The 25,873-nt window shown below is 40.5% G+C and overlaps 1 protein-coding gene across 10 annotated transcripts in view; it reads left to right on the top strand.

Moving 5' to 3' along the window:
- Positions 1-25,873, top strand: part of rgs20 (regulator of G protein signaling 20) — a 306,524-nt gene that overhangs the window by 222,672 nt on the left and 57,979 nt on the right. For 8 of the 10 annotated variants that reach the window (XM_087986394.1, XM_087986399.1, XM_087986398.1 and 5 more), the window contains one exon: positions 22,988-23,074. The exons of 1 other annotated variant lie outside the window; for it this stretch is intronic. In XM_087986394.1, coding sequence (XP_087842520.1) covers positions 22,988-23,074 — 87 coding nt within the window. The remainder of the gene's footprint in view (positions 1-22,987; positions 23,075-25,873) is intronic. One more of the 10 variants, XM_087986395.1, reaches the window with a different exon arrangement.

Genomic DNA, 25,873 nt, shown 5'->3' with positions numbered 1-25,873 from the left:
TATACCTAGTCCTTGTGACTACAATAAATCAAATCAAATCATCTCATAGCACTATATTATCTTATACTTGCTGTTGACATCAAGCTGACATGTCTGAGAGTTTCATGTTATGTACCATAGAGCAATCTGATATTTAGTTCTGTCATCAAATACGTGGAATGCATCCCATCACCAGGTTCCAATCCTGTCAAGATTTTGTTGATGCTCAATGTCTTTTCTTCTGCAGCTAATTGTAAGATGATTTTTTTCTTTCATGGGATTTGAGCATCCGTAACTCAGCCAGTTTTTATTGCCCATCATTAATTACCCCAGAGAAAGTTAAAAATCTAAAAATCTAACAGATTATAGTCCTATAGGTTTATTTGAAAATAGAAGCTTTCAGAGCACTGCTCCTTCATCAGGTAGCTAGCTCACAAAAAAGCAGCGCCCCAAAAGCTTGTACTTCCAAATAAACCTGTTTCACTATAACCTGGTGTTGTGTGATTTTGAATGTTGCCCACCCCAGTCCAACACCAGCATTTCCACATCATGGCTACCCCGGAGAAGGGAGTGGCAAGTTGCCTTCTTGAACAGCTGCAGTCCTTGAGGTATAGGAATACACCATTGTGCTAATAGGAAATGTTCCAATATTTTCCCCTAAAAAGAATAAGGAATGGCAAGTATCTTTTCCAGTCAGGATTGTGTGTGACTTGGAGGGAAACCTGCAGTTAGTGGTGTTCCCATGCATCTACAATAATTCTACTTCTAGGTGGAAGTGGTCACAGGTTTGAAAGGTATTATCTGACCAGTCTTGATAAATTACTGCAGTGCATCTTGTAGATGGTGAGCACTGTCAGTGAGTGGTAAAGAGAATCAATTATGAAGATAATGGATGATTGTCAATTAAGCAGGCTACACAGTCCAGGATGGGCAATCAAGCTTCTTGAGTGTTGTTGAGCTGCAGTCATTCCAAGCAAGTAGGACATTTTCCATTAAAATCCTAACTTGTGCCTTTTAGATGGTGGACGAGCATTGGTGAGTTGAGATACTTGCCGCAGTATTCCTAACTTCTGCCTTAATCTTGTGAACACAATAATTAATAGGCCTGGTCCTGTTCAGTTACTAATCAGTGATAATCTCCAGGATGCTAATAAGTAAGACCATAAGACATAGGAGTGGAAGTAAGGCCATTCGGCCCATCGAGTCCACTCCGCCATTCAATCATGACTGATGCGCATTTCAGCTCCACTTACCAGCGTTCTCCACGTAGCCCTTAATTCCTCTAGACAACAAGAATCTATCAATCTCGGCCTTGAAGACATTTAGCGTCCCGGCTTCCACTGCACTCCGTGGCAATGAATTCCACAGGCCCACCACTCTCTGGCTGAAGAAATGTCTCCGCATTTCTGTTCTGAAATGACCCCCTCTAATTCTAAGGCTGTATCCACGGGTCCTAGTCTCCTCGTCTAACGGAAACAATTTCCTAGCATCCACCTTTTCCAAGCCATGTATTATTTTGTACGTCTCTATTAAGTCTCCCCTTAATCTTCTAAATTCCAACGAATACAATCCCAGTATCCTCAGCCGTTCCTCATATGTTAGACCTGTCATTCCAGGGATCATCCGTGTGAATCTCCGCTGGACATGTTCCAGTGCGAGTATGTCCTTCCTGAGGTGTGGGGACCAAAACTGGACACAGTACTCCAAATGGGGCCTAACCAGAGCTTTATAAAGTCTTAGTAGTACATCTCTGCTTTTATATTCCAACCCTCTTGAGATAAGAGACAACATTACATTCGCTTTCTTAATCACGGACTCAACCTGCATGTTTACCTTTAGAGAATCCTCGACTAGCACTCCCAGATCCCTTTGTGCTTTGGCTTTATTAATTTTCTCACCACTTAGAAAGTAGTCTATGCTTTTATTCTTTTTGCCAAAGTGCAAGACCTCGCACTTGCTCACGTTAAATTCCATCAGCCATTTCCTGGACCACTCTCCCAACCTGTCTAGATCCTTCTGTAACCTCCCCACTTCCTCAGTACTACCTGACTGTCCACCTAACTTCGTATCATCGGCAAACTTCGCTAGAATGCCCCCGGTTCCCTCATCCAAATCATTAATATATAATGCGAACAGCTGTGGCCCCAGCACCGAACCCTGCGGGACACCGCTCGTTACCAGCTGCCATTCTGAAAAAGAACCTTTTATCCCAACTCTCTGCCTTCTGTTAGACAGCCAATCCTTAATCCATCCCAGCAGCTCACCTCGAACACCATGGGCCCTCACCTTGCTCAGCAGCCTCCCGTGTGGCACCTTATCAAAGGCCTTTTGAAAGTCTAGATAGACCACATCCACTGGGTTTCCCTGGTCTAACCTACTTGTTACCTCTTCAAAAAATTCCAACAGGTTTGTCAGGCATGACCGCCCTTTACTAAATCCATGTTGACTTGTTCTAATCAGACTCTGCTCTTCCAAGAATTTAGAAACCTCATCCTTAATGATGGATTCTAGAATTTTACCAACAACTGAGGTTAAGCTGATTGGCCTATAATTTTCCATCTTTTGCCTTGATCCTTTCTTGAACAAAGGGGTTACAACAGCCATCTTCCAATCATCCGGGACCTTTCCTGACTCCAGTAGTGGTAATGCAACAGAATGTGAAGGGTATGGTAGAGTCTTTTATTAGAAATGGTCATTGCTTGGCATTTGTTTGGTGTGAATGTTACTTACTCCCTATGTACAATGAGGTTACAGATTATGGATTGAATATAATTCTGCTGCCGCTGATAACCTGCAGTGCTGCATGCCTGCCCAGTTTTGATTCCAATTTAGCATGGTGATAGTACCACACAACATAATGGAGAATATCTTCAACATGAATATGGGATTTTGTGTCTGCAAAATCTATGCGATGGTCACTTCTATTAATACTATCATGGACGGATATTCTGTAACAGAAAAATTTGTGACAATGAGATCAAGTAGATTTTTGCATCTTGTTTGTTCCCTCATAATTTACAAACCGTCCATATTACAGAGGAGGAGTACTAGATGTTGGTGTTCAGGGATGTGCAGGTTAGGTGGGTTGGCCGTGGGGAATGCAGGGATGGGGCGGGATGCTCTTTGGAGGGTTGGTGTGGACTCAATGGGCCGAATGGCCTTTTCCCCTCACTGTGTGTGGCTATTACGGAGACATGGCTAGAACAGGGACAGGATTGGCTGTTGCAGGTTCCAGGATTTAAATGTTTTAGTAGGGTCAGAGGTGGGGGTAAAAGAGGGGGAGGTGTGGCATTGCTTGTCAAAGATAGTATTACAGTGGTGGAAAGGACGATGGATGAGGACTTGCCATCTGAGGTAGTTTGGGCTGAGGTTAGGAATAGGAAAGGTGAGGTCACCCTGTTAGGAGTCTTTTACAGGCCTCCTAATAGTCCTAGAATCATTGAAGAAAGGATAGGGAAGGTGATTCAGGAGATGAGTGACAGTAATAGGGTGGTTGTTATGGGGGCTTTAACTTTCCTGATATTGATTGGGAAAGCTATAGCTCAAGTTCGTTAGATGGGTCAGTGTTTGTTCAATGTGTGCAGGAGAGTTTCCTGACACAATATGTAGACAGGCCAACAAGAGGTGAGGCCATACTGGATTTGGTTCTGAGTAACGAACCAGGCCAGGTGTTAGAATTAGAGGTAGGTGAGCACTTTGGGGATAGTGACCATAATTCGGTGATTTTTACTCTCGTGATGGAGAGGGATAAGTGTGTACTACAGGGCAAGAGTTATAGCTGGGGTCAGGGAAATTATGATGCGGTGAGGCATGACTTAGGATGTGTGGCTTGGAAAAGTAGACTCCAAGGCAAGAGTGTAAATGATATGTGGAGCTTGTTCAAGGAGCAACTATTGAGTGTCCTTGATAATTATGTACCTGTCAGGCAGGGAGGAAAGGGTCGTGCGAGGGAGCCGTGGTTTAATAAGGAATTGGAATCCCTTGTTAAATGGAAGAGGGCGGCCTATCTCAAGATGAGACGTGAAGGTTCAATTGGGGCGATTGAGAGTTATAGGGTAGCCAGGAAGGACCTGAAGAGAGAGCTAAGAGCAGCAACGAGGGGACATGAAAGGTCCTTAGTCGGTAGGATTAGGGAAAACCCTAAGGCTTTCTATAGGTATGTTAGGAATAAAAGAATGACTAGGGTAGGAATAGGTCCAGTCAAGGATAGTAGTGGGAAGTTGCGTGTGGAGGCGGAAGAGATTGGGGAGACACTGAATGAATACTTTTCTTCAGTATTTACTCAGGAACACGGCATTGTCGTCGATGTGAATACTGAGTCACAAATAAGTAGAATGGATGGCTTTGAGGTATGTGGAGAAGAGGTGTTGGAAATCCTGGAAAAGGTGAAAATAGATAAGTCCCCTGGGCCTGATGGCATTTATCCTAGGATTCTCTGGGAAGCAAGGGAGGAGATTACAGAGCCATTGGCCTTGATTTTTATGTCCTCTTTGTCTACTGGAGTAGTGCCAGAAGACTGGAGGATAGCAAATGTGGTTCCCTTGTTCAAAAAGGGGAGTAGGAATAACCCTAGTAACTATAGGCCGGTGAGTCTCACTTCTGTTGTGGGCAAAGTCTTAGAGAGAATTGTAAGGGATAGGATTTATGCACATCTGGATAGGAATAATGTGATCAAGGATAGTCAGCATGGTTTTGTGAAGGGCAGGTCGTGCCTCACAAACCTTATTGAATTCTTTGAAAAGGTGACGAAGGAGGTTGATGAGGGGAAAGCAGTAGATGTGGTATATATGGATTTTAGTAAGGCGTTTGATAAGGTTCCCCATGGTATGCTACTGCAGAAAATACGGAGATATGGCATTGAGGGTGAGTTGGAGGTTTGGATTAGGAATTGGCTGGATGGAAGAAGACAGAGGGTAGTAGTTGATGGCAAAGTTTCTTCATGGAGTGCCGTCACTAGCGGTGTTCCGCAAGGATCTGTTTTGGGACCATTGCTGTTTGTCATTTTTATAAGTGACCTGGAAGAGGGGTTAGAAGGTTGGGTGAGCAAGTTTGCGGATGATACGAAAGTCGGTGGAGTTGTTGACAGTGAGGAAGGATGTGGCAGGTTACAGCAGGATATAGAGAAGCTGCAGAGCTGGGCAGAAAGGTGGCAAATGGAATTCAATGTAGCTAAGTGTGAGGTGATTCACTTTGGGAAGAATAACAAAAAGATGGGGTGCTGGGCTAATGGTTGGATACTTGGTAGTGTGGATGAGCAGAGGGATCTTGGTGTCCATGTACACAGATCTCTGAAAGTTGCCACCCAGGTAAATCGTGCAGTGAGGAAGGCATATGGCGTACTGGCTTTTATTGGTAGAGGAATTGAGTTCCGGAGTCCTGAGGTCATGATGCAGTTGTATAAGACTCTGGTGCGGCCGCATCTGGAATATTGTGTGCAGTTTTGGTCGCCATACTATAGGAAGGATGTGGAGGCACTGGAACGGGTGCAGAGGAGGTTTACCAGGATGTTGCCTGGTATGGAAGGAAGATCGTATGAGGAAAGACTGAGACACTTGGGGCTGTTTTCATTAGAGAAAAGAAGGTTTAGGGGTGACTTGATTGAGGTGTACAAGATGATTAGGGGGTTAGATAGGGTTGACAGTGTGAACCTTTTCCCGCGTATGGAGTCGGGTATTACAAGGGGGCATAGCTTTAAATTAAGGGGGGGTAGATATAGGACTGAAGTTAGGGGTAGGTTCTTCACTCAGCGAGTCGTAAGTTCATGGAATGCCCTGCCAGTAGCAGTGGTGGACTCTCCCTCATTATGGGCATTTAAGCGGGCATTGGATAGGTATATGGAGGATAGTGGGTTAGTATAGGTTAGGTGGGCTTGGATCGGCGCAACATCGAGGGCCAAAGGGCCTGTACTGCGCTGTATTCTTCTATGTTCTATGTTCTATGTCTTGAAAAACATAAAAGTGGATAAATCCCTGGGACCTGATCAGTTGTACCCTGAAAGTCTGTGGGAAGCTAGGGAAGTGATTGCTGGGCCCCTTGCTGAGATATTTGCATCATCAATAGTCACAGGTAAGGTGCTGGAAGACTGGAGGTTGGCTAACCTGGTACCGCTGTTTAAAAAAGGTGGTAAGGAAAAGCCAGGGAACTATAGACCAGTAAGCCTGACATCACTGGTGGGCAAGTTCTTGCAGGTAATCCTGAGGGACAGGATTTACATGTATTTGGAAAGGCAAGGACTGCTTCGGGATAAGAAGTCACAAAGAGGATTGATGAGAGCAGAGTGGTAGATGTGATCTATATGGACTTCAGTAAAGTGTTCGACAAGTTTCCTCATGGGACACTTGTTAGCAAGGTTAGATCTTATGGAATACAGAGAGAATTAGCCATTTGCAGACATAACTGGCTCAAAGGGAAAAGACAGAGGGTGGTTGTGGAGGGTGGCTTTTCAGACTGGAGGCCTCGGTGCTGGGTCCACTGCTTTTCATCATTTATATAAATGATTTGGAGGTATAGTTAATAGGTTTGCAGTTGACACCAAAATTAAGGTAATCTTCTTTGCTGTCCACTACACCTCCAATTTTGGAGCTATGAACCTGCACTCCAAGCTCCATTTGTTTAGCAACACTCTCCAGGACCTTCCCATTAAGTGTATAAGTGTTGCTCTGATTTGATTTCCCAAAATACAGCACCTCACATTTATCTAAATTAAACTCCATCTGACACTCTCAGCCCATTGACCCATCTGATCAAGATCCCATTATAATCTGAGGTAATCTTCTTTGCTGTCCACTACATCTTCAGAGTACAATGGGATCTTGATCAGATGGGTCAATGGGCTGAGGAGTGTTCGATGGAGTTTAATTTAGATACATGTGAGGTACTGTATTTTGGGAAATCAAATCAGAGCAACACTTATACACTTAATTGGAAGGTCCTGGAGAGTGTTGCTGAACAAATGGACCTTGGAGTGCAGGTTCATAGTTCCTTGAAAGTAGAGTCACAGGTAGATAGGATAGTGAAGAAAGCATTTGGTATGCTTTCCTTTATTGGTCAGAGCATTGAGTACTGGAGTTGGGAGGTCATGTTGCAGCTGTACAGGACATTAGTTAGGCCACTTTTGGAATATTACATGCAATTCTGGTTTCCCTCCTATCAGAAGGATGTTGTTAAACTTGAAAGGGTTCAGAAAAGATATTCATGGATGTTGCCAGGGTTGAAGGATTTGAGCTAGAGACAGGCTGAACAGGCTGGGGCTATCTTCCCTGGAACGTCAGAGGCTGGGAGCGGTGACCTTATAGAGGTTTATAAGATCATGAGGGGCGTGGATAGGATAAATAGATAAGATCTTTTCTCTGGGGTGGGGGTGTCCAGAATTAGAGGGCATGGGTTTAGGGTGAGAGGGGAAAGATGTACAGAGGATGCTCGATTATCTGAATATCAAAACCCGAATATTGGATTATCAGAAGGAGATCTCGAGTCCCAATAGAAACATTACGTCAAAGACGTGATCCCAACACTAATCGCGTCTTTTGTTTACAGCGATTAAAACTGAACTCGGCTCACAGAAATGCTGCCGAGAACAGTCCTGGACTGATAGGAGCCCAGACACCGTCTCCAAATGACTGACATCCTGCCCTCTCTTTCTCCCACCTTGCCCTGGAGTTCTGCATAGGCGTGTACCCTAATCTCCCCTTCCCCAGATTATCTCTCCAACATAGAACAATACAGCGCAGAACAAGCCATTTGGCCCTTGATGTTGCGCCAACCCGTGAACTATTCTCAGCTCGTCCCCCTACACTATCCCATATCATCCATTTGTTCATTCAAGGATTGTTTAAATTTCCCTAATGTGGCTGAGTTAACTACATTGGCAGGTAGGGCATTCCACCCCCTTACCACTCTGAGTAAAGAACCTGCCTCTGACATTTGTCTTAAATCTATCACCCCTCAATTTGTAGTTATGTCCCCTCATACAAGCTGACGTCATCATCCTAGGAAATAGATTTTCACTGTCTACTCTATTTCATCCTCTGATCATCTTGTATGTCTCTATCAAATCCCCTCTTAGCCGCCTTCTTTGCAATGAGAATAGACCCAAGTCTCTCAGCCTTTCCTCATAAGACCTTCCCTCCAGGTCAGGCAACATCCTCGTAAATCTCCTCTGCACCTTTTCCAATGCTTCCACATTCTTCCCAAAATATTGTGACCAGAACTGCACACAATATTCCAAGTGTGGCTGCACTAATGTTTTATATAGTTGCAGCATAATATTGCAGCTCCAGAACTCAATTCCTCTACAAATGAAACCTAACACACTATATGCCTTCTTAACAGCACTATCAACCTGGGTAACAACTTTCAGGGATCTATGCACATGGACTCCAAGATCCCTCTGCATATCCACACTACCAAGAATCTTTCCATTGACCTAGTACTCTGCCTTCCTGTTATTCTTCCCAAAGTGCATCACTTCACATTTAGCTGCATTGCCTTGTGCAGGGCAAAGGTGGAACCTGTCAAAAAGTTGCAGTAAGAAGCAAAAAGGGGCGGGGGGGTCGTCGGACAGGGTTGGGGGGTGGGGGGAGTGTCAGATAGCAATTCGGGCGGAAGAGCTTGGGGGTGGGGTGGGGTTGGTGGGCGCGTTGGATGGGGTTGGGGCGGGCGGAGGGGGGTGTTGGATGGCGTTGGAGGGGCGCATTGGACTAGTTTGGGGGCCATGTTGGACGGGATTGGGGGGCGGCTGGGGGGCGGCATTGGATGGGGTTGGCGGGTGGATGGAGGGGCATGTTGGAGAAGGTTGGGCGTTGGACGGGGTGGGCATTGGACAGGGTGGGCGTTGGACAGGATTGGGGGGTGGACAGGTTGGGGTGGGCGGGGCGTGGATGGGCAGATGGGGGTGGAGGGGCGGTGTTGGACGGGTTTGGGGGTAGTCGGGAGCTTGCATACGTTGTGCTGCTGTGTTGTCTCTTGAACGGGGAGCGGACTTAACAGAAAACTTCAAGTCCCAGTTGAAAGGCATTAAACATTATAACCGAATAATCAATTATCCGAATGAAATAGTGCCTGCCCATCTCATTCAGATAATCGAGATTCCTCTGTAAAAGCGACCTAAGGGGCAATGTTTTCACACATAGGTGGTGCATGTATGGAGTGAACTGCCAGAGGAAGTGCTGGAGGCTGGTACAATGACAGCATTTCAAAGGAAGGATTTGGAGTGACATGGGCCAAGAGCTGGCAAATGGGACTAGATTAGGTTAGAATATCTGGTCTGCATGGATGAGTTGGACTGCAGGGTCTATTTCTGTGGCCTTTGCCCGAAACGTCAATTTTCCTGCTTCTTGAATGTTGCCTGACCTGTGCTTTTCCAGCACCACTTTAATTTTGAATCTAATTTCCAGCATCTGCAGCACCCACTTCTGCCTATTTCTGTGCTGTCCATCTCTATGACATGAATCAGACTAGTAGCTTTGTCACTTAGAACTTGACCAGCTAGTCAGTAGTGGTGCTGCCTAACCTCACAGGAAGAGGAATATTGAAATCCCCCACACAGAATAAATTCTGTGCCTGACCTACCAAGAGCTGCTCATTAGCTGAGTGGGTTGTTCGGAGGCAATCAACTGGAGATTTCCTTGCCCATGTTTAACCTGATACCATAAGATTCCAGAGGATCTGGAGTTCATCTTAAGAACTCCCAGGCAACCTGTTATCAACTGCAAACCACTGTGCCACTACCTCTGCTGAGCCTGTTCTGCTAATGACACAGAACATACACTTGGATGGTAATAGTGGTGTCGGTAACATTGCGTGGGCAGATGATTCTATGAGAATGACATTTCCACACTGTAGGGATTCTATTCTATTATATGTAAGGCTGTTACATAATCATCTATGGGACAGCTATCCCAATTTTGGCACAAAGCCCCCAGAACCAAAAGGCCCCTTCCAGCTCTGTGCTTCACTCTGGTTTTCTCTATTCTGCCCTGTTGTGAGGAGCGAAAGAAACGTTTATGAGTCCGAGGAAGAAAATATTTTCACACATTGAATAGAGCCTGTAAGTGAGAAGCATGACTTTGCATAAAGGTCTGTCAGTGGCAGATAGATGCAGATGGGAGTTGACAAATGTGGCACTGGAAAAGTAAAGCAGGTCAGGCAGCATCCAAGGAACAAGAGAGTCAACGTTTCAGGCATAAGCCCTTCACTAGCTGGGAGTGTGAGGAATTACATAGTCAGGTAGAGACACTTGTGAGTAGGTTATGTAAATTGATGTGCTCGAGTACACTTAAGAAGGAATTAGAGTGATATACAAATCTGGATGTAGAAATGGTGCTATAGCACTCACCTTTCCTGCAATTAGGTAGATAAACCACTTCCTGTGTTGCATTCAGAAGCATTGCACTGTATTTCTTTTGCTTAACAAAAAAATCTATTTATTCCTGCCTTAAACACTACAAACAGTGTTGCCTTCCTGGACAAAACAGAACCAAATAATACATGCATAGAAATATCCATGCAGTGAGGTGCAGTCATTAATCGTTTTTGAACTTTTTCATTTCTTCCTGATTCTAATGCCTTCAAATGACATGGTGGGATGGTTCCTTCATATACTGAAGTTGGAAGTATGTTATTCAGGTTTTCATCATGCCCATTGCTGGGGGGTTGATAGGAATCCCAGAGGTAAGTTAATTAATTGATTGTATAAAAAAACTACTGATACATGTGATTAATATGTTCTCAGTTTCCTGCATGGTATTAAACATAACTGTGCCTGCCATAGAAATACTGTGGCTACAAGAGCAAGTCAGAGGTTGAGCCTTCTGTAGGAAATTTCTCAACTCCTGATTCCCCAAAGCCTGTCCACCATCTACAAGGCACAAGTGTGATGCAAAACTCTCCAATTTCCTACATAGGTGCAGCTCTAGCAGTAGAGACAAAGTCCAGCACCATCCAAGATGAAACAGCACTCTTGATCGGCAACTCATTACCAATACACAGAGGCAGCAGTGTGTACCATCTACAGGATGTGCTGCAGCAACTCCCCAAGACTTCTTTGATGGTACTTTTCCAACTTGTGATATCTATCAACTGGAAGGACAAGAACAGCAGATAGGTGAGGCCACTACCACCTGCAAGTTATCCTCAAAGCCACACATTCTCACTTGCTGTTCCTTCATTTCACTAGTTCAAAATTCTGTTTCTGATAGCGCTTTGAATAAACTCACATTACATGGATTAGACTGATTTAAATGATAGATCACCACAACAGATGAAGGGTAGTTAGGGATAAGAGTCGGCTTTGTCATTGATGCTCACTTCTGATAAGTGAATTAAAAAAATACAAAAATGGAAACAAGGCAAGAACATTGAATTAAGAGTCTATTTCATATTGTTACGATTCAACTTATGAAAATATTAGATAAGCCAGATATTTCTTTGGACCTGACTTGATGCACCATAACTGTTAAGTTTGTAATTTTCTGGGAACCAGGAATTATATGCAAGGGAAACACAGATAAACTTTGAACAGAAGCACTTTACTTTAGATGCTCAGACCTCCACAACTCAAGACTGAGACCCCAGCTGCACACCTTGTGAGTCACCTGACCAGCTCTCTTAAAGGGGTAGTACCACAACTACATATGTAATAGTAATTATTTTTTTTTAAATGATTTTGATTAGTAACAGCGATAAATGAAAAGTTTGATGCCTGAACATGATAAATGACAGGAGGGGTTAGGTAGAAGAACCAAAGGTAACAAACAAGGATTAAGTGGAGACATGGAAATAATCTTTACAATGTAGACTTGGAATGAAACAAAGAGAAGCAAAGAACGACTAATTAGGTACACTGAATAAGTTTGATAATTAGCAAAGTCTCATTTTCATCGAGTTACTTGAAGACTTTCTCTCTGTGAGGCCTAGCGAGCTATCTCATGCCATCATCCCAAATCCATTTCACTAATTAGGTACCATACCTTTGTAATGCCCCTGTCAACTGATGCTAGCCCCATTTGCCCATCATCATAGGTAAAGCAGTTGCCACTACCACGATATTCTGAGATCCCTGGCACCAGCTTTAAAAGGCCATTCTGCACCTAGTCAAGTGATGTCAGTCCAGAGCTGTTCTGTGAGTTGAGACAGAGGTCCACAGGAACAAATGGTGAGCTAGAATTGCCAGGTAGCCGCTCTGAGTTTCAAGTTGGAAATTTTTAGCATCTAGTTTCTCTCCAGTGAATGATGGAATGAGAGACTGCATAGATTAAGTAATAATGGAGGGTTCTATTAAGCAATAATTTATGTTAATTGTCTCTTGTTCACAAAGTGGACTCTCATTTCAATGTCAAGCACTTTTCAGTCTTGACATCGAGAAGGACCTTATTGGATATCTCCCTTGATTTTCCCAGATTTCTTGCTATAGCCCACATCATTCAGGGCCTGGGTAGATTATGTTCAATAATTCTAAAAAGCATAAACATAAACTCACTCCAGCAGACTTAACCCAGCTTAATCTTTATTTGATGTGGCTTTCAATTTGATAGACTTTTGAACGTACTCATACTCTGAAAGGCAGTTCCTTTTCATTCTGGGCTTGGCTGCTCAGGTCTATAATATATGCTTGGCAATTCTACATTCAAGTATATGTGTCACTGACAGTCCATATGATACAATCCAGCAGGCACACTTAGATACTCATTTGCTGTCTATTCCATAGTTGACCTTCTCTCTTTCCAGGGGTACTTGGCCCAACTTAGCTATTTCTCTCTCTAAAAGTAAAAACTAAACTCTTTGGCTAACTATTACAGATTAGATTCCACAGCCTCCAGTCAACTTTCTTTCCACTTGCTTGTGTTTTTAAAACCCAAGACATGCCAGATTTTGTTTAGAACATAACAACTTCATGGCTTTTTTGTTTTTTAAAAACACTCAAATGTGTCAAAAATTCAAACTTTTTTTTAGCTCACAAAGTCTCTTAGCTGGGTGAGGAATCCATACACTCAGGCACAATAATACAAATAGAAAATGAAAAACTATTTATTGACCTCATAAATTAAAATCAGAACTCTACATTTTATGCCTAATACAAGTTATATGGATTATAAATACTAACATGAATTAGTTGCACCATTTCCATGCTGTTGCTTCTGTATAATTAAAACATACACCATTATATCTTAGTTGTTCACTTAATTCAGCCTAATTAGTCTTTCTTATGACCTTGGACAATCTTCTCATGTCACACACCACCACAATCATCTTCTGGTTTCTACTCATCACTGCTATTTTGCTGTTTTAAGCATAGAGGATCAGTGTTCTGTAGTCTTGTTGCAGTGTGTTTAGGTTTGGGGACTTCCTGTGTTAAACTGCTACTGATTAAATTCATGCTTAATCAATTTCTGGGGAGCTTCTTGATTTCTAATCACAGTTTTCTGTCACCTTTCTTGTGACTCCAACTTAACTGATAGGAAATAGGATGTTAGATACTGTGCCCCTTGCTCAAAGCTCCATTTTCCTTTCTTAGGATTTGCCTCTGACTGCTCTAGTCTATCATTTTTACCCCTCATAAAATAGTTAGAAAGTACAAGTATAAATAAATCTAAGCTTTGAAGAACTTTGCAGCTACTTCAAAGTTTTCTCCACAGTCTTTGACGGCGATGCCAACCCTGCCACCCCTTCCTCCAATGCATTATTTAAGGCCCCAGCACCTGGATCAATGTGTATCAGAATGGGGCAATACTGATTGTACCCCTGAAATTTCTAGTGTAAAATCCCAGAAGTGGCAGAAAAACTCCCAAAATTATTTTGCTCAATTTTACTGATCTTTCTTAACCCAAACGAAAACTCCAGTTTCCTGTTTTGCAAATACTGGAAAGAATGGAAGTACAAGTTGGCTGTTGATATATTGTGGAGTTGTCTTTTGTGTTTGTGGAATGGTCCAAAGTTATACAGAGGGCAAATTTATAGAGAGTTCAGTATTGTAAATAAACTATACTTTAATGTAGCTTGTAGATAGTAAGTGAAAACATATTTATTTGTTTTGTTTACTGATTTTCTATGATGCTATCAATAAATGTATATTATTTGCTTACCAAAGGAGAATTAAACATTATGTATGTGCACTGCATTTTCACCAATCATGTCTTGCAAATTTTGAGGTTAACAGTTTTTACAATATTCGTACTCTTAAAGGATAAGTGTGGTATAGAAATGAAATTCATAGTTACATATATTAGTTACATGTAGCCTAATCCTCCCCAATAATATTTGTGGGCATTTCATTTAACATGTCCTTGTTAAAGTATTAAATTATTATTTAATTACAATTATTTATATTTTTATTCACAATTGATTTCAAGCAGAATTCATACAAACAAACCAAATATAAGACTAATGGACTTGCCAACATTAAGGGCATTTAAGTGGCCATTGGAAAAACATATGGATGATTATGGAATAGTGTAGGTTAGATGTGGTTTAGATTGGTTTCACAGGTTGGCGCAACATTGAGGGCTGAAGGGGCTGTAATGTTCTATGTTCATAACATACTTCTTTGCTCTGAAATAAATTGTTTTTAGGTTTGATTTAAAAGGAAGAAAAGTGAGTGTGCAGGGAGTCATCAGTAAAGGAACTGCACAGAATTGTACCTAAAAAATTGTTATAAAACCTCAGTCTTTTGTAATTATTTCAAAATAAATTGACAGGATTGTTATTTCAGTCCCATGTAGGTGTCAGATTACAGGAATTATTAATATTTATGGTTTATTATGTTGAAATGATCTTTAATACCTCTAAATAAAGAAAGATAAAAATACTGAGAAATTCATGTATGACACAGTATGCCAATGACAAGATGCTATTTATGATTCTACTTTTATAATATCACCATTTTAAATGTTAAGTAGATATATAATAAATTGAGAAAAAATGCTTTCCTCTCCAGTTTTTTTTTCTTTTCAAACTATTCACTATATATTGAAATCAAATCCCCTTGTTGGATCGAAGGTTAATATTATATTCAACAAATCCCTCCTGTAAATAGTACCTGTGAATTTCAGTACTGCATGGTACACAAAAGAATGTTCACATACGTTTTGTTCACCACCTCCTGTTTGTATGTACGTAAGATGTGGATTTATCAGGTTACAATATAAGTGGTGTTCCTTCACTGGATTTATTTTCCTAAACATATATTGACAAATCAATATGAAGTAATTTTCTATTATATAATGTGGTGATAGGCAAATCTGGAGGATATTAAAAGAAGTCATCGCCTGATCAATAATCCATTCAAGTTAACAGGAGAAAGCAGAACATAATTGACAACACAATTCCAATTCTCTTTAACATTTTAAAGTGTGCACATAAGCTAATTAATGAAGTGGAAGAACTCTGGATAAGACTACCACTTGCAGTTTGTCTCGATGGTCGCCATGTCTTGGAGGTGCTGGTGTTGGACTGGGATGGACAAAGTTAAAAATCACACAACACCATATTATAGTCCAATAGGTTTAGCCATCAAGGTTCTGAGAGAATAGCCAGGACCATTTGTGAACACGAAAGTGTTCCATTCCCTCAATGTTCAAATTGTTTGCAAATACAGGGCAGGACTTGTATGCTTACTGATGATCTCCTGGGGAATGTTGCTGAACAAAGAAACCTTGGACAGCAGGTCCATAGTACCTTGAAGAATGCATTTGGTATCCTTGTCTTTATTGGTCAGTGTGTTTGGCTCAAAACATCCTTGGTTATCCGAACATCAATTATCTGAATTACAGATTATCCGAACAAGTTCTCAAGATCCCGTAAAAATGTTACATCAAAGATATGTTACCGGAACAGATGTGATGGTCGTGTCTTTTGTTTACAATGATTAAAAGTGAATTTGGATTACCTGCACTGAAAAACATGTGAAAACGTTACATCAAAAATGTTACTAATACTGTTGTGATGATCACATCTTTTGTTTATGGTTCTCTAGTTTGATCTCAGTCGGTCACTTTAAACAGTGTTAAAATAATTTTAACATGTAAAAATGACTGACATGCTGAAGGATTTAAAAGTATGGCAAAATCAATGGTGTTTTCATTCACTCCAAGATTTTGTTGGTACATGGCTTGCATGTTGGTAGCTGTAACAGTGAAGAGGACACCTGTGCAGATCAAAATGTAACCCCTGAAATCACCGAGAACTGCAGACAGCTGGGATTAGGAGACTTTGTAGAGGCTGAGATCAATGCTTGGGTAAACTGTGACAACGACATCGGAACAGAGACACTCAGCGATGATCAGATTATGAACATAGTCACAGAAGAACAGCGGCACTTATGGACACCATGGATGATAAGGAAAATCAGATATCGAGACCTCCTCCAGTTCCCATTAACAGAGCTATCGATGGTTTGCGACTTTTCATGGAATGGTATGAAGCACAAGATCAAATCAAAGCCATGAAGTTGATGCATCTGCGTCAAATGTTATCACTGGCAAAAACAAAGAAACACAAGCACCACAAGGAACAGCGACTAGATTTTTTTTTCAAAAACTAGTAACCGACCTTCACTACAATGAATTTTATTTACACAAAAAGTGATTTTAGTTGTAAAATAACATGAATTTTTAAGCAACATCCAGTGTCTGTACACATTGATTGAATGAAATAAAAACTCTGTAGACATGGTCTTTTACATAATTATGTTCGGCATGACTTCCTTTGTTTACGGTCAGATCAGTTATCTGAACAAAATACTCCCCACCCATCTCAGTTGGATAATCGAGGTTGTTGTGTATAGGAATTGGAAGGTCATGTTGCATCTTTACAGGGCATTGGTTAGGAGGCCACTTTTGAAATACTGCATTCAATTCTAGTCTCCCCAGTGTAGGAAATATGTGAAACTTGAAGGAGTTCAGAAAAGATTTACAAGAATGTTGCCAGAGTTGGAGGTTTTGAGCTGTAAGGAGAGGCTGAATAAGCTGGTTCTATTTTCCCTGGACCCTCAGAGACTGAAGAGTGACCTTAACTAAGTTTATAATATCATGAGAGGCATGGATAGGGTAAATAGCCAAGATCTTTTCCCTGGAGTGGGGAAGTCCAAAACTAGAGGGCATTGGTTTAAGGGGTGAGAGGGGAAGATTTAAAAGGGACATAAGTGGGAACTTTTTCACACAGGGTGATGCGTTATGGAATGAGCTGTCAGAGGAGGTGGTTGAGGCTGGCACAATTACAACAGTTTTGATTAGATTAGATTACTTTACAGTGTGGAAACAGGCCCTTCGGCCCAACAAGTCCACACCGACCCGCCGAAGCGCAAACCACCCATACCCCTACATTTACCCCTTACCTAACACTACGGACAATTTAGCATGGCCAATTCACCTGACCTGCACATCTTTTGGACTGTGGGAGGAAACCGGAGCACCCGGAGGAAACCCACGCAGACACGGGGAGAATGTGCAAACTCCACACAGTCAGTCGCCTGAGGCGGGAATTGAACCCGGGTCTCTGGCGCTGCGAGGCAGCAGTGCTAACCACTGTGCCACCGTGCCGCCCGTACAGTGGCACAGTTAAAAGACATCTGGATGGGTATATGAATAGGAAGAGTTTAAAGAGATATGGGCCAAATGCTGGCAAATGGGACTGAATTAATTTAGGATATCTGGTTGGCAAGGACAAGTTGCACTGAAGAGTCTGTTTTCATGATGTCCATCTTGATGACTCTACCACAAAAGGACCCTGTTGGTGTGCAGAAGGTTTCCAGGAAACCGTCATCAATTGTTCAATCCCAGATACCTAAACTATTCACTCCACCTAAATATCTTCACGGATGGATACTGGGCAATAAGGGCTATCCACTAAAGACTCTGCTGCTTACACCAGCATGGAACCTCAATGCCAAGACAGAGGAAGCATACAACAGTATGAGACAACAAGGGTGACAATCAAGCAGAAAACTGGCATTTCTGAAAATATGGTTCAAATGCATAGATCATTCTGGAGGAACTCGCTAATATCGCTGCTCAGAAGTCTCCTGCACTGTAGTGGTGTCCTGTGCATTGCATCTAGTGCAGCAGAGAAGAGCTGAACTGGTGAGAGGTAATAATAATGAATGTGTCACCAGCTTTGATGAGGAGAATGAGGTAGTGTATCTGGACTTAGCAAGCAATGGCTGTGCATGTGAATGGATAGTGACCACAGCCATTGGTATGCATTCAAGCGAAACATGCAACTCCCTCATCCTCACATGGGACACTCCATCACTATGTTAGGCAACCCAGAATTAGACCACTCCAAGTATATAGATCATTATCATAGCAATATATTCATGAACCACCCTTTCCATAATGACTTCTGCTCACAGGTCAGTGGGGTGCCAAGAAGCAACATGCTGTCTAAAGTATAGGTTTGAACAAATGTTGTGTTCCACAAAATAAATGAGTCACGTGCAACTTGCTGCATTTGCATGATGTGAAGGCAGGCTGCTGGTTACCCACTACTTACCTTTCCAAGATCAGGAGCTTCTCCAAGCAGCCATTCATGCATAACATTTCTGATTAATAAGGATCCCTGATGTCAGGCCACCCAGCAATTCATGACACACAGTAATCCTTCATCACTTCACTTCTCACAGCTATCATATACATAGGGTGGACATCATAAATATCACCCACATTGGCAGACCTCACTTCATCAGTAAATCACTTCCAGCACTGAACCCATCTTCACATGACCACTTCATGTTGCTCACTTCCTTCGGCTCCTCCAACCAAATCTTCCTCATCCTCAGAATACAGAACCTTTCTCTAATTTATTGCAAAGTAAGAAGATCACTACAAAATTAGTACTTGTGTAGCCAAAGGACCCACAAACGAATCCATATGCAGATTTTTGATGCAATTGGTATCTTACTTAATATTGTAACTTCTTGTGTCATAAATTATTTTTGGAAAGTTGCTGCACTGAAGATCTAAGTACTTTTTAAAAAAAGTAATTGAAAACCATCAAGCCACAACCACTTGAATATCAGTAAAATACTGCAGATGCTGGAATCTGAAACTAACACAGAGAAAACTAAAGAACCTCAACAGGTCTGGCAGCTGCAGAACTGACCAAGAGTCATATTGTACTCGAAAAATTAACTCTGCTTCTCTTTCCACAGATGTTGCCAAACCTGTTGAGTTTCTCCATGTTTATTGTGTTTGTTTCAAGACACAACCATTGATGAACATTCAAATTCAGGTATATTTAAATATTGGGAGAATTGCTTATAAACATACTTGGGAAAACTGGATAAGGCCAGAAAAGCAGTCTATGGATTACAATACTTGATGGACCCAAACCTATATCATGTGATGCCGCCAGCACACAAATGTCATAATATTTGCTAATTTAAATTATAATACCATTCAACTCAGTACGATGTGCACTGTTTGATGGCTGCAAGTCTCAGCAGGATCTCAAGTTTGTAACGCATTAGTCTGCCTAAAAGCTACTCTGTGCTAACTAAAGCCAATTAAGACTGCAGCAGTTGTTGGAACAGTTTGTTAAAGAGAATAAGTAAAAAGAATGAAACTGGTATAAGATGGCAGAGAGCAGGCTCCAAGATTCTCTGATGCAACACTTGAGGCTTTGTTCCTGGAAATGAATAGGAAAAGCAATGTCATCCTGGAGTAGGACAAATACTAAAAAGGCAGTGAGAACAGAAAAATGTTGCAACCAATACCTGGAGTCAAGTAGCAAGGACCAGGATACAGTGGCACAAGAAATTTAATGATCTTACAGAAGTGATCAAGGTTAATGACTGCATCTTCAAATCCCACCTCCTTACAAATGAACCTCACACCTACTATCACCACTTCATTCAGCTATCTGTATTCAATATCAACCATGACTCAACTTCAATTCATACATTCTCATCCTCACCACTGGAAATGTCACATATAGATTGCAGCCTGCATGCACATTCAGATTTGAACTATGACAGCCATATGAGGAAATACATTGCACCACACTCAGTAAAACACACGCCTATCTTAAAGGGCAAAGTAATGCACAACCACAGTCACCAACAGCTAATGAGTAAGGGATACGCTCAAATGCATGTCCCCATTCCAATGGCTTTTACTCATTATATTTGCCACATATATATTATTGTATCTATAATTTGGAATAAGGTTAAAAAGTTTCTCCATTGTTACACTATCGTCCACTGTACATCTACCTGCAAAGCAGGGATACCTGAATTTTGGCCCAATAGAATCTAAAAAAAATCATCTATTCTTGAGAAATTGTTTCTTATAGATTTTAGGTTTCAGAAATGAGGCCTTACTTTTAACCGTCTGATCACTCATATCAATTAATAGCATTCTTATTACTGCACACTGATTTGGGTTTAATCAATAGAAAATAATCAAAAGTAGGACTTTAATTCAGTAATATTTTTGCATCAGCATTTACTTGTAATTTTGAAATGTGACATCCATCAATTACATTTCACATTTTATTCTGTTAAACATTCAGATTTTAAAACTGATGTTGGATGCATAAAAGGAAAATACGTGTCTATGTTGGTTTTGATGGAGTAGATATGGAATGATTTGATTTTGAGAATCTTACTCTCTCCTTCATGGGCCTTACCTCAATCCCATGTATACTCCTCTGATACAAAAACAGAAAGTGCTGGAGAAACTCTGTAGGTCTGGCAGCATCTGTGGAGAGAAAAACAAGTGGACATTTTGATTCCAGTGATGCTTTGTCAGAACAGGGTCCTGCTCCTGTACCCTCTTGCAGTATTGGTTTCCTCATTGTTCCTGCTCAATTTATCAGCTGCTGTTGCTGCAGCTATTAAACCTCCATCCTCTGGAGTGCTTTCCTTAGCAAGTCTGCCTTGTCACCTCTGCCTGTTTTCCAAAACTTCTTAGAGCATTCTTTTTTTCCCTTTGTTTTTCCCTCTTGTTCATTTTTTATTTTATGTTCATTGGCTTGTAAAACATTCTGTTGTGTCTTTCTGTACATGAGCAGCACTATGAATATGCTATCTCACCCCACACAAGGGGTCAAATCTTCTGGCCTCTGCATCATTACAGACTAGAAATAGGATTGTGACATACATCAGGATCCTGTGGAAATCCTAACATGTGCTCTATCTGGGAATTGCCCAGGAAGTTTTATCTTCAACAGACCACCTGACCTGTCACCCCCACTAATGTCAAGTCAATTGTCCCCAATCACACACCCCCAACATGACAAAACTAACTTGCCAACTCAACTACACCAATCCAATTACCTTCTTGGCAACATAAGTACCCCCGTACTAACATGATCTGTCTAATCCCTAATCAAATCTTCCCAACAAGAAATCTTCAACTACCTATCCACCTCACCCATTTGCTACAATCCACATCATCCGCTTATCTATTCAACAAATTCTCCCATTTACCTATTCAAAGACTAAATTTTCTATATGGCAGTCAGTGCCAAAAAAGGGCCTTCTGCGTTGATCATAGATCTTTGTAAGGAGTCTTGTGCTAAGGGAGTTCTTCAGAATGCGGCATTAGAATTCAGATCTTTATAGATGTAAGCAGGTGAGTGTGCAGTTTTCTGACTGGTCAGTATTGGATCCAGTGATTTCAAAGCCAATTGGAAGATTTGAGTTGATTAAGTAACCAGCTTTACAGGTTAAACAGTGAGATGAACTAAACAAGAACTAAAATTTGTCAAAGGTGAAATCAGTCTGAACTGCTTGCTTATGCAAGCCTTTCATCTCTGATCATGATTACAACACCCCAAACAAACATTTATGGGCATATTGGTTGAATTAGGCAATAACCAAGACACTAATGTGTCCAGCTGCAGCCTCACAATAGCAAAAAGCATCCTCATGGGGTAAATCATTCAATCATTCCAGTCACTTCTTTATCCAACTCACGCATCTCCAATAAAAATTAAATATTTATTACTCCAATGTTATTATTACTGCATGTTAATTGTGCCCCAGATAGTTACTACCTATACTAATCAATGGTGAGGTTGCAGTTAGATTTTTATGTTGAGTTTGGAAATATTTTTCTGGTTCCATGAGAATTCTTAATTTTTTTTAAATATGTCTTTTTGGTGGCTGATGACTGATTAAGAATCCTGGAGAAAGCAGACCCCAGATCAAATAAATAATGGATAAGTATTTCAACCTCTTGGTGATTCACTAACTAGAGGTGATGTTTAAGGTCATCATCAAAAGAACACAATGGGAATTTCTTTCCACCAAGACGTATTAGGATGTGAAATTTCCCATCAAAAATGTTGTGGAAAATGAAATCTATGTCATAAGAGAAATTGATAATGATTTTTTTTTTAAACGTGAAAGGCCAAAGCAATGGAATAGAGTGAAGAGCTTTGTCAGGGAGAAAGCATACAATCAATGGACTGAATAGATTTTTATATTGTTAGTTTCTAAGATTTAATGTTGTTAAAGAATTGGAAATAGATAGATAAAGAGACATGAAAGGTAGACAGAAAGAATTACATTTATGTAGAGTGAGAGACTGGCAGAAGAAAGAAACGTCAAAGGAGACATAACCTGATATATAAGGGAAACAGAAACAGGAGGACAGCTACGACAATAGAAAACCAGTGAAGCACAAATACTTTACAGAGTGGAAGGCACCAAAAGGCATGATTCTTCAAAGAGGAAGAAAGAGATAGAAATCTATTTATATCTATTTTTGAGCAAAACCATGAGAAATCAAATATTGTTTTTTAAAAATAACAAAAATGCTTCAAATTGACTGGTTTGCTGATTTAATGAGTGAATACAACATGCAATATAATTTTCCTTGGCCAGATAATATTGATTTTGAAAACTACTGCTCTTGTCTGAAGAAAAAAACTTTGGAGATTTGATCCAATCTTCATTTTCAGTAATTGAGAAGATTAGTGTAGATCAGCCTGAATTTCTTTTGTGAGTGACACCACTGGCATCTGCCTCCTGTACCCAGATAAAATGATTCTATTTACTACCTTGCAGTCTTACTGTTAGGAATGAAGATGATGAACGAGCAAGAAGAATGTCTCAGGAAGCTAGAGGAGAAAGCCTGCCAAACTGTGAAGAAAGGTACATTATTCTTAACCAATTTCTTCTTGCACTGAAACCAGTCTTGTTGTTCTGTACTGTATATTATTGAAACATTATGAGGTGAAAAAAGCTGTATTTTGCACCACACAGCAAATATTTTATGATTGTGACTTTGATCCTGAAACTCTATGGTTTTATCCCTGAGACTGAATCTTCAACTGAACACAGTAGGTACAGTTTATTTTTGGTGCTGAGAGAAAATAAGTGGTAGCAGATCAACTTCCAATTACACACCACCAGATATTCCTCTCCATTAGTTTCAAGAAAAAGGTCTACCAAATGCTCCTGCAATGAGAACAGAAAACATTACAATTCATTCTCGGAGGGTCATGAGTCTTTGGAACTCTCTTCCTTAAAAGGCAGTGGAAGCAGAGTCTTTGAATCTTTCGAAGATTATTGTGGATAGATTTTTGGTAAATAAGAGGGTTAAAGGTGATTGGGGTAGGCAGCATTGTGACATAATCAGATCAGCAAGATCATATCTTGCTGAATGGCAAAGCAGGTTCAAAGGGGCCAAATATTTTTCTACTAACACATAACTCATGTGTTAGTATTCAAGAAGAGAAAAACCAGACTGATCAGAATGTATGCCTCTTCATGCTTGCTTGGCCATTCAATAACACAATGGCTATTCCTCAACTTCAACTCAGATTCTTGTCTCTTCCAAATATGGCTGCACGCACTTGGAGTCTAAAAATTACTTATCCTAGCCTTGAGCATTCAATTCCGGAGCATTCACAACTCTAAGATAAAGTATACCAACCAATCATAACTCTTTTAATGAAAAATTTTCTACTCACGCCAGTCCAAAATAATCATCCCTTTAAACTAAATCAGTGTCCCCCACTCTAAATAAAACTGAAAGAACTGTAGATGCTATATCCAGAAATGAAAACAGAAATTGCTGGAAAAGCATAGCTGGTCTGACAGCATCAGTGGAGAGAAATCAGAGTTAACATTTCGGGTCATGGGACCATTCCTCAGAATATTCTGAGGCAATTTCTGTTTTTTCCCCCAATTCTAAAGTTGTCAGCTAAATAACATAATCTCTCAGCAGCAATCTTCTCAGAATGTCATAGATTTTGATGAAATCAACTCCCATTCTTCTTAGCTTTAAAAAGGACAGATCATGCAACTTATTTTCTCCTAATTGGATAACTCTCTCATTCCACAAATTTATCTAGTGAACCTTCAAAACATCTTTATGTAGGCAACTATATATTTCCTTCAGTATGGAGACCAATGCTGTACATCATACTGCAGGTATTGTCTCATCAAAGTTCTGAACAATTGCACCAAGCATTACTCATTTTTAACTCCCCTGCAATAAAGAACAGCATACCATTTGTCTTAGTTATTGTATCACCCTGTTTCTTGTACCTAGTCCCGCTGAACATCAACAGTTAAACGCTCCTCATTATTTTAAAAACACTTACCTTATACTGAAGTGAATAACCAAATATTTCCCCAAGTTATACTTCGTTTGCCACATTCTCACCCTCTGTAGACATGTGCTTCTTCAAAGCTTACTTTCCAACCTAATCTTATACCATCAGCAAACATGGGTTCATTAGACTCAGTCCCTTCATTTAAGTTGGCACTGTACCTAAGGCCTCATCACCAATTCTTGTGGCACCTAACCAATAACAATATGTCAAATTGAAATTGAACCAATTATTCATAGTCTTTGTTTTCTGTCTTTTAACTAATCCTCTATTAAAGCTAATACGTTTCTGAAGCAAAAGGTTGAGGGAATGCCAGCAATGAAGACGTCTTAAAAGGCTGTTGAAGCCATGAGTTTCGTAACCATATTAAGCAAAAAGTGAGCTTACATCTGTTTTATTGAACTCGTGAGAAACATTAACTGAAAAAGTCTGCAGTGAATGTACAACAATTTTCTGAAAAAAAGCCAGTAACGGTGGTGGCTGAACAGGAGGCTTTTGTGTGCAGATAGGAGTAATTCTTTATTGAGATCTGGTGTCTGTAAGGGTATTACTGGAATAAAAGGAATGAATCACTGTGATGTTTGTAGTGAGATTATTCCAATAGTTCTTGTCAGATATAACATTGTTTGCATTTTATTTTTGTGATAAACTTTTATATTCTTTTGTAAAAATTACATCGACAGCCTTTGTAAATACGTTCAGTGACTGACCTTCACAGTAAACAAAAAGAAGGTAAAACCTATGGTCTATCATGCCAGATTTCACTCTGAGTTCTGACTTGTCCAATAATGCCATCAGTTAGGATCATAACATAGGCTTTATTAAACGTAATTGTTTTTAAGACATGGTGAGAGAATACTTGTTTCTGAAGTGTTAGAGACTCAGGCTTCAATTCCACATGATTTGATATGACTATGCTATAGATCCTTTCACACATGCTCAGTAGTTACTGTATAAGTAAAGGTATATTAACCCTTCATTGTACAAACACTTACTTAATATTAGATTCCAGGATTTTCCTAATGTTTGATGTCAGGCCAACTGCGTTTTCAGTCCTTCCTTTCCTGAACCTACTTCTTTGGGATCATTCAGAATTCATTGTACTTCAGAAGACCCCAACAATCCATTCATGATTTCTGTAGTTTTTAGAACTCTTGGATATGTGACATCAGGTTCAGTGGATTTGATGACTTTCAGCCAGTTAATGTCTCCATACTTTTACCTTACTAATATAAGTTTGTTTTAACCAGCACCTAATGAACCAGCATACTCAATAAACCAGTAAAAATTATATACTTCAAATACCAGACGTTAACTGTATTATCGCAAAGTC

The sequence above is a fragment of the Chiloscyllium plagiosum genome, unplaced genomic scaffold, assembly GCF_037043375.1.
Source record: "Chiloscyllium plagiosum isolate Xiang-an unplaced genomic scaffold, Cpla_swu_hap1 HiC_scaffold_4, whole genome shotgun sequence".
NCBI lineage: Eukaryota > Metazoa > Chordata > Chondrichthyes > Orectolobiformes > Hemiscylliidae > Chiloscyllium > Chiloscyllium plagiosum.
The sequence above is the reverse complement of the archived record's forward strand: the minus strand, read 5'-3'. Positions and strand labels throughout refer to the sequence as shown.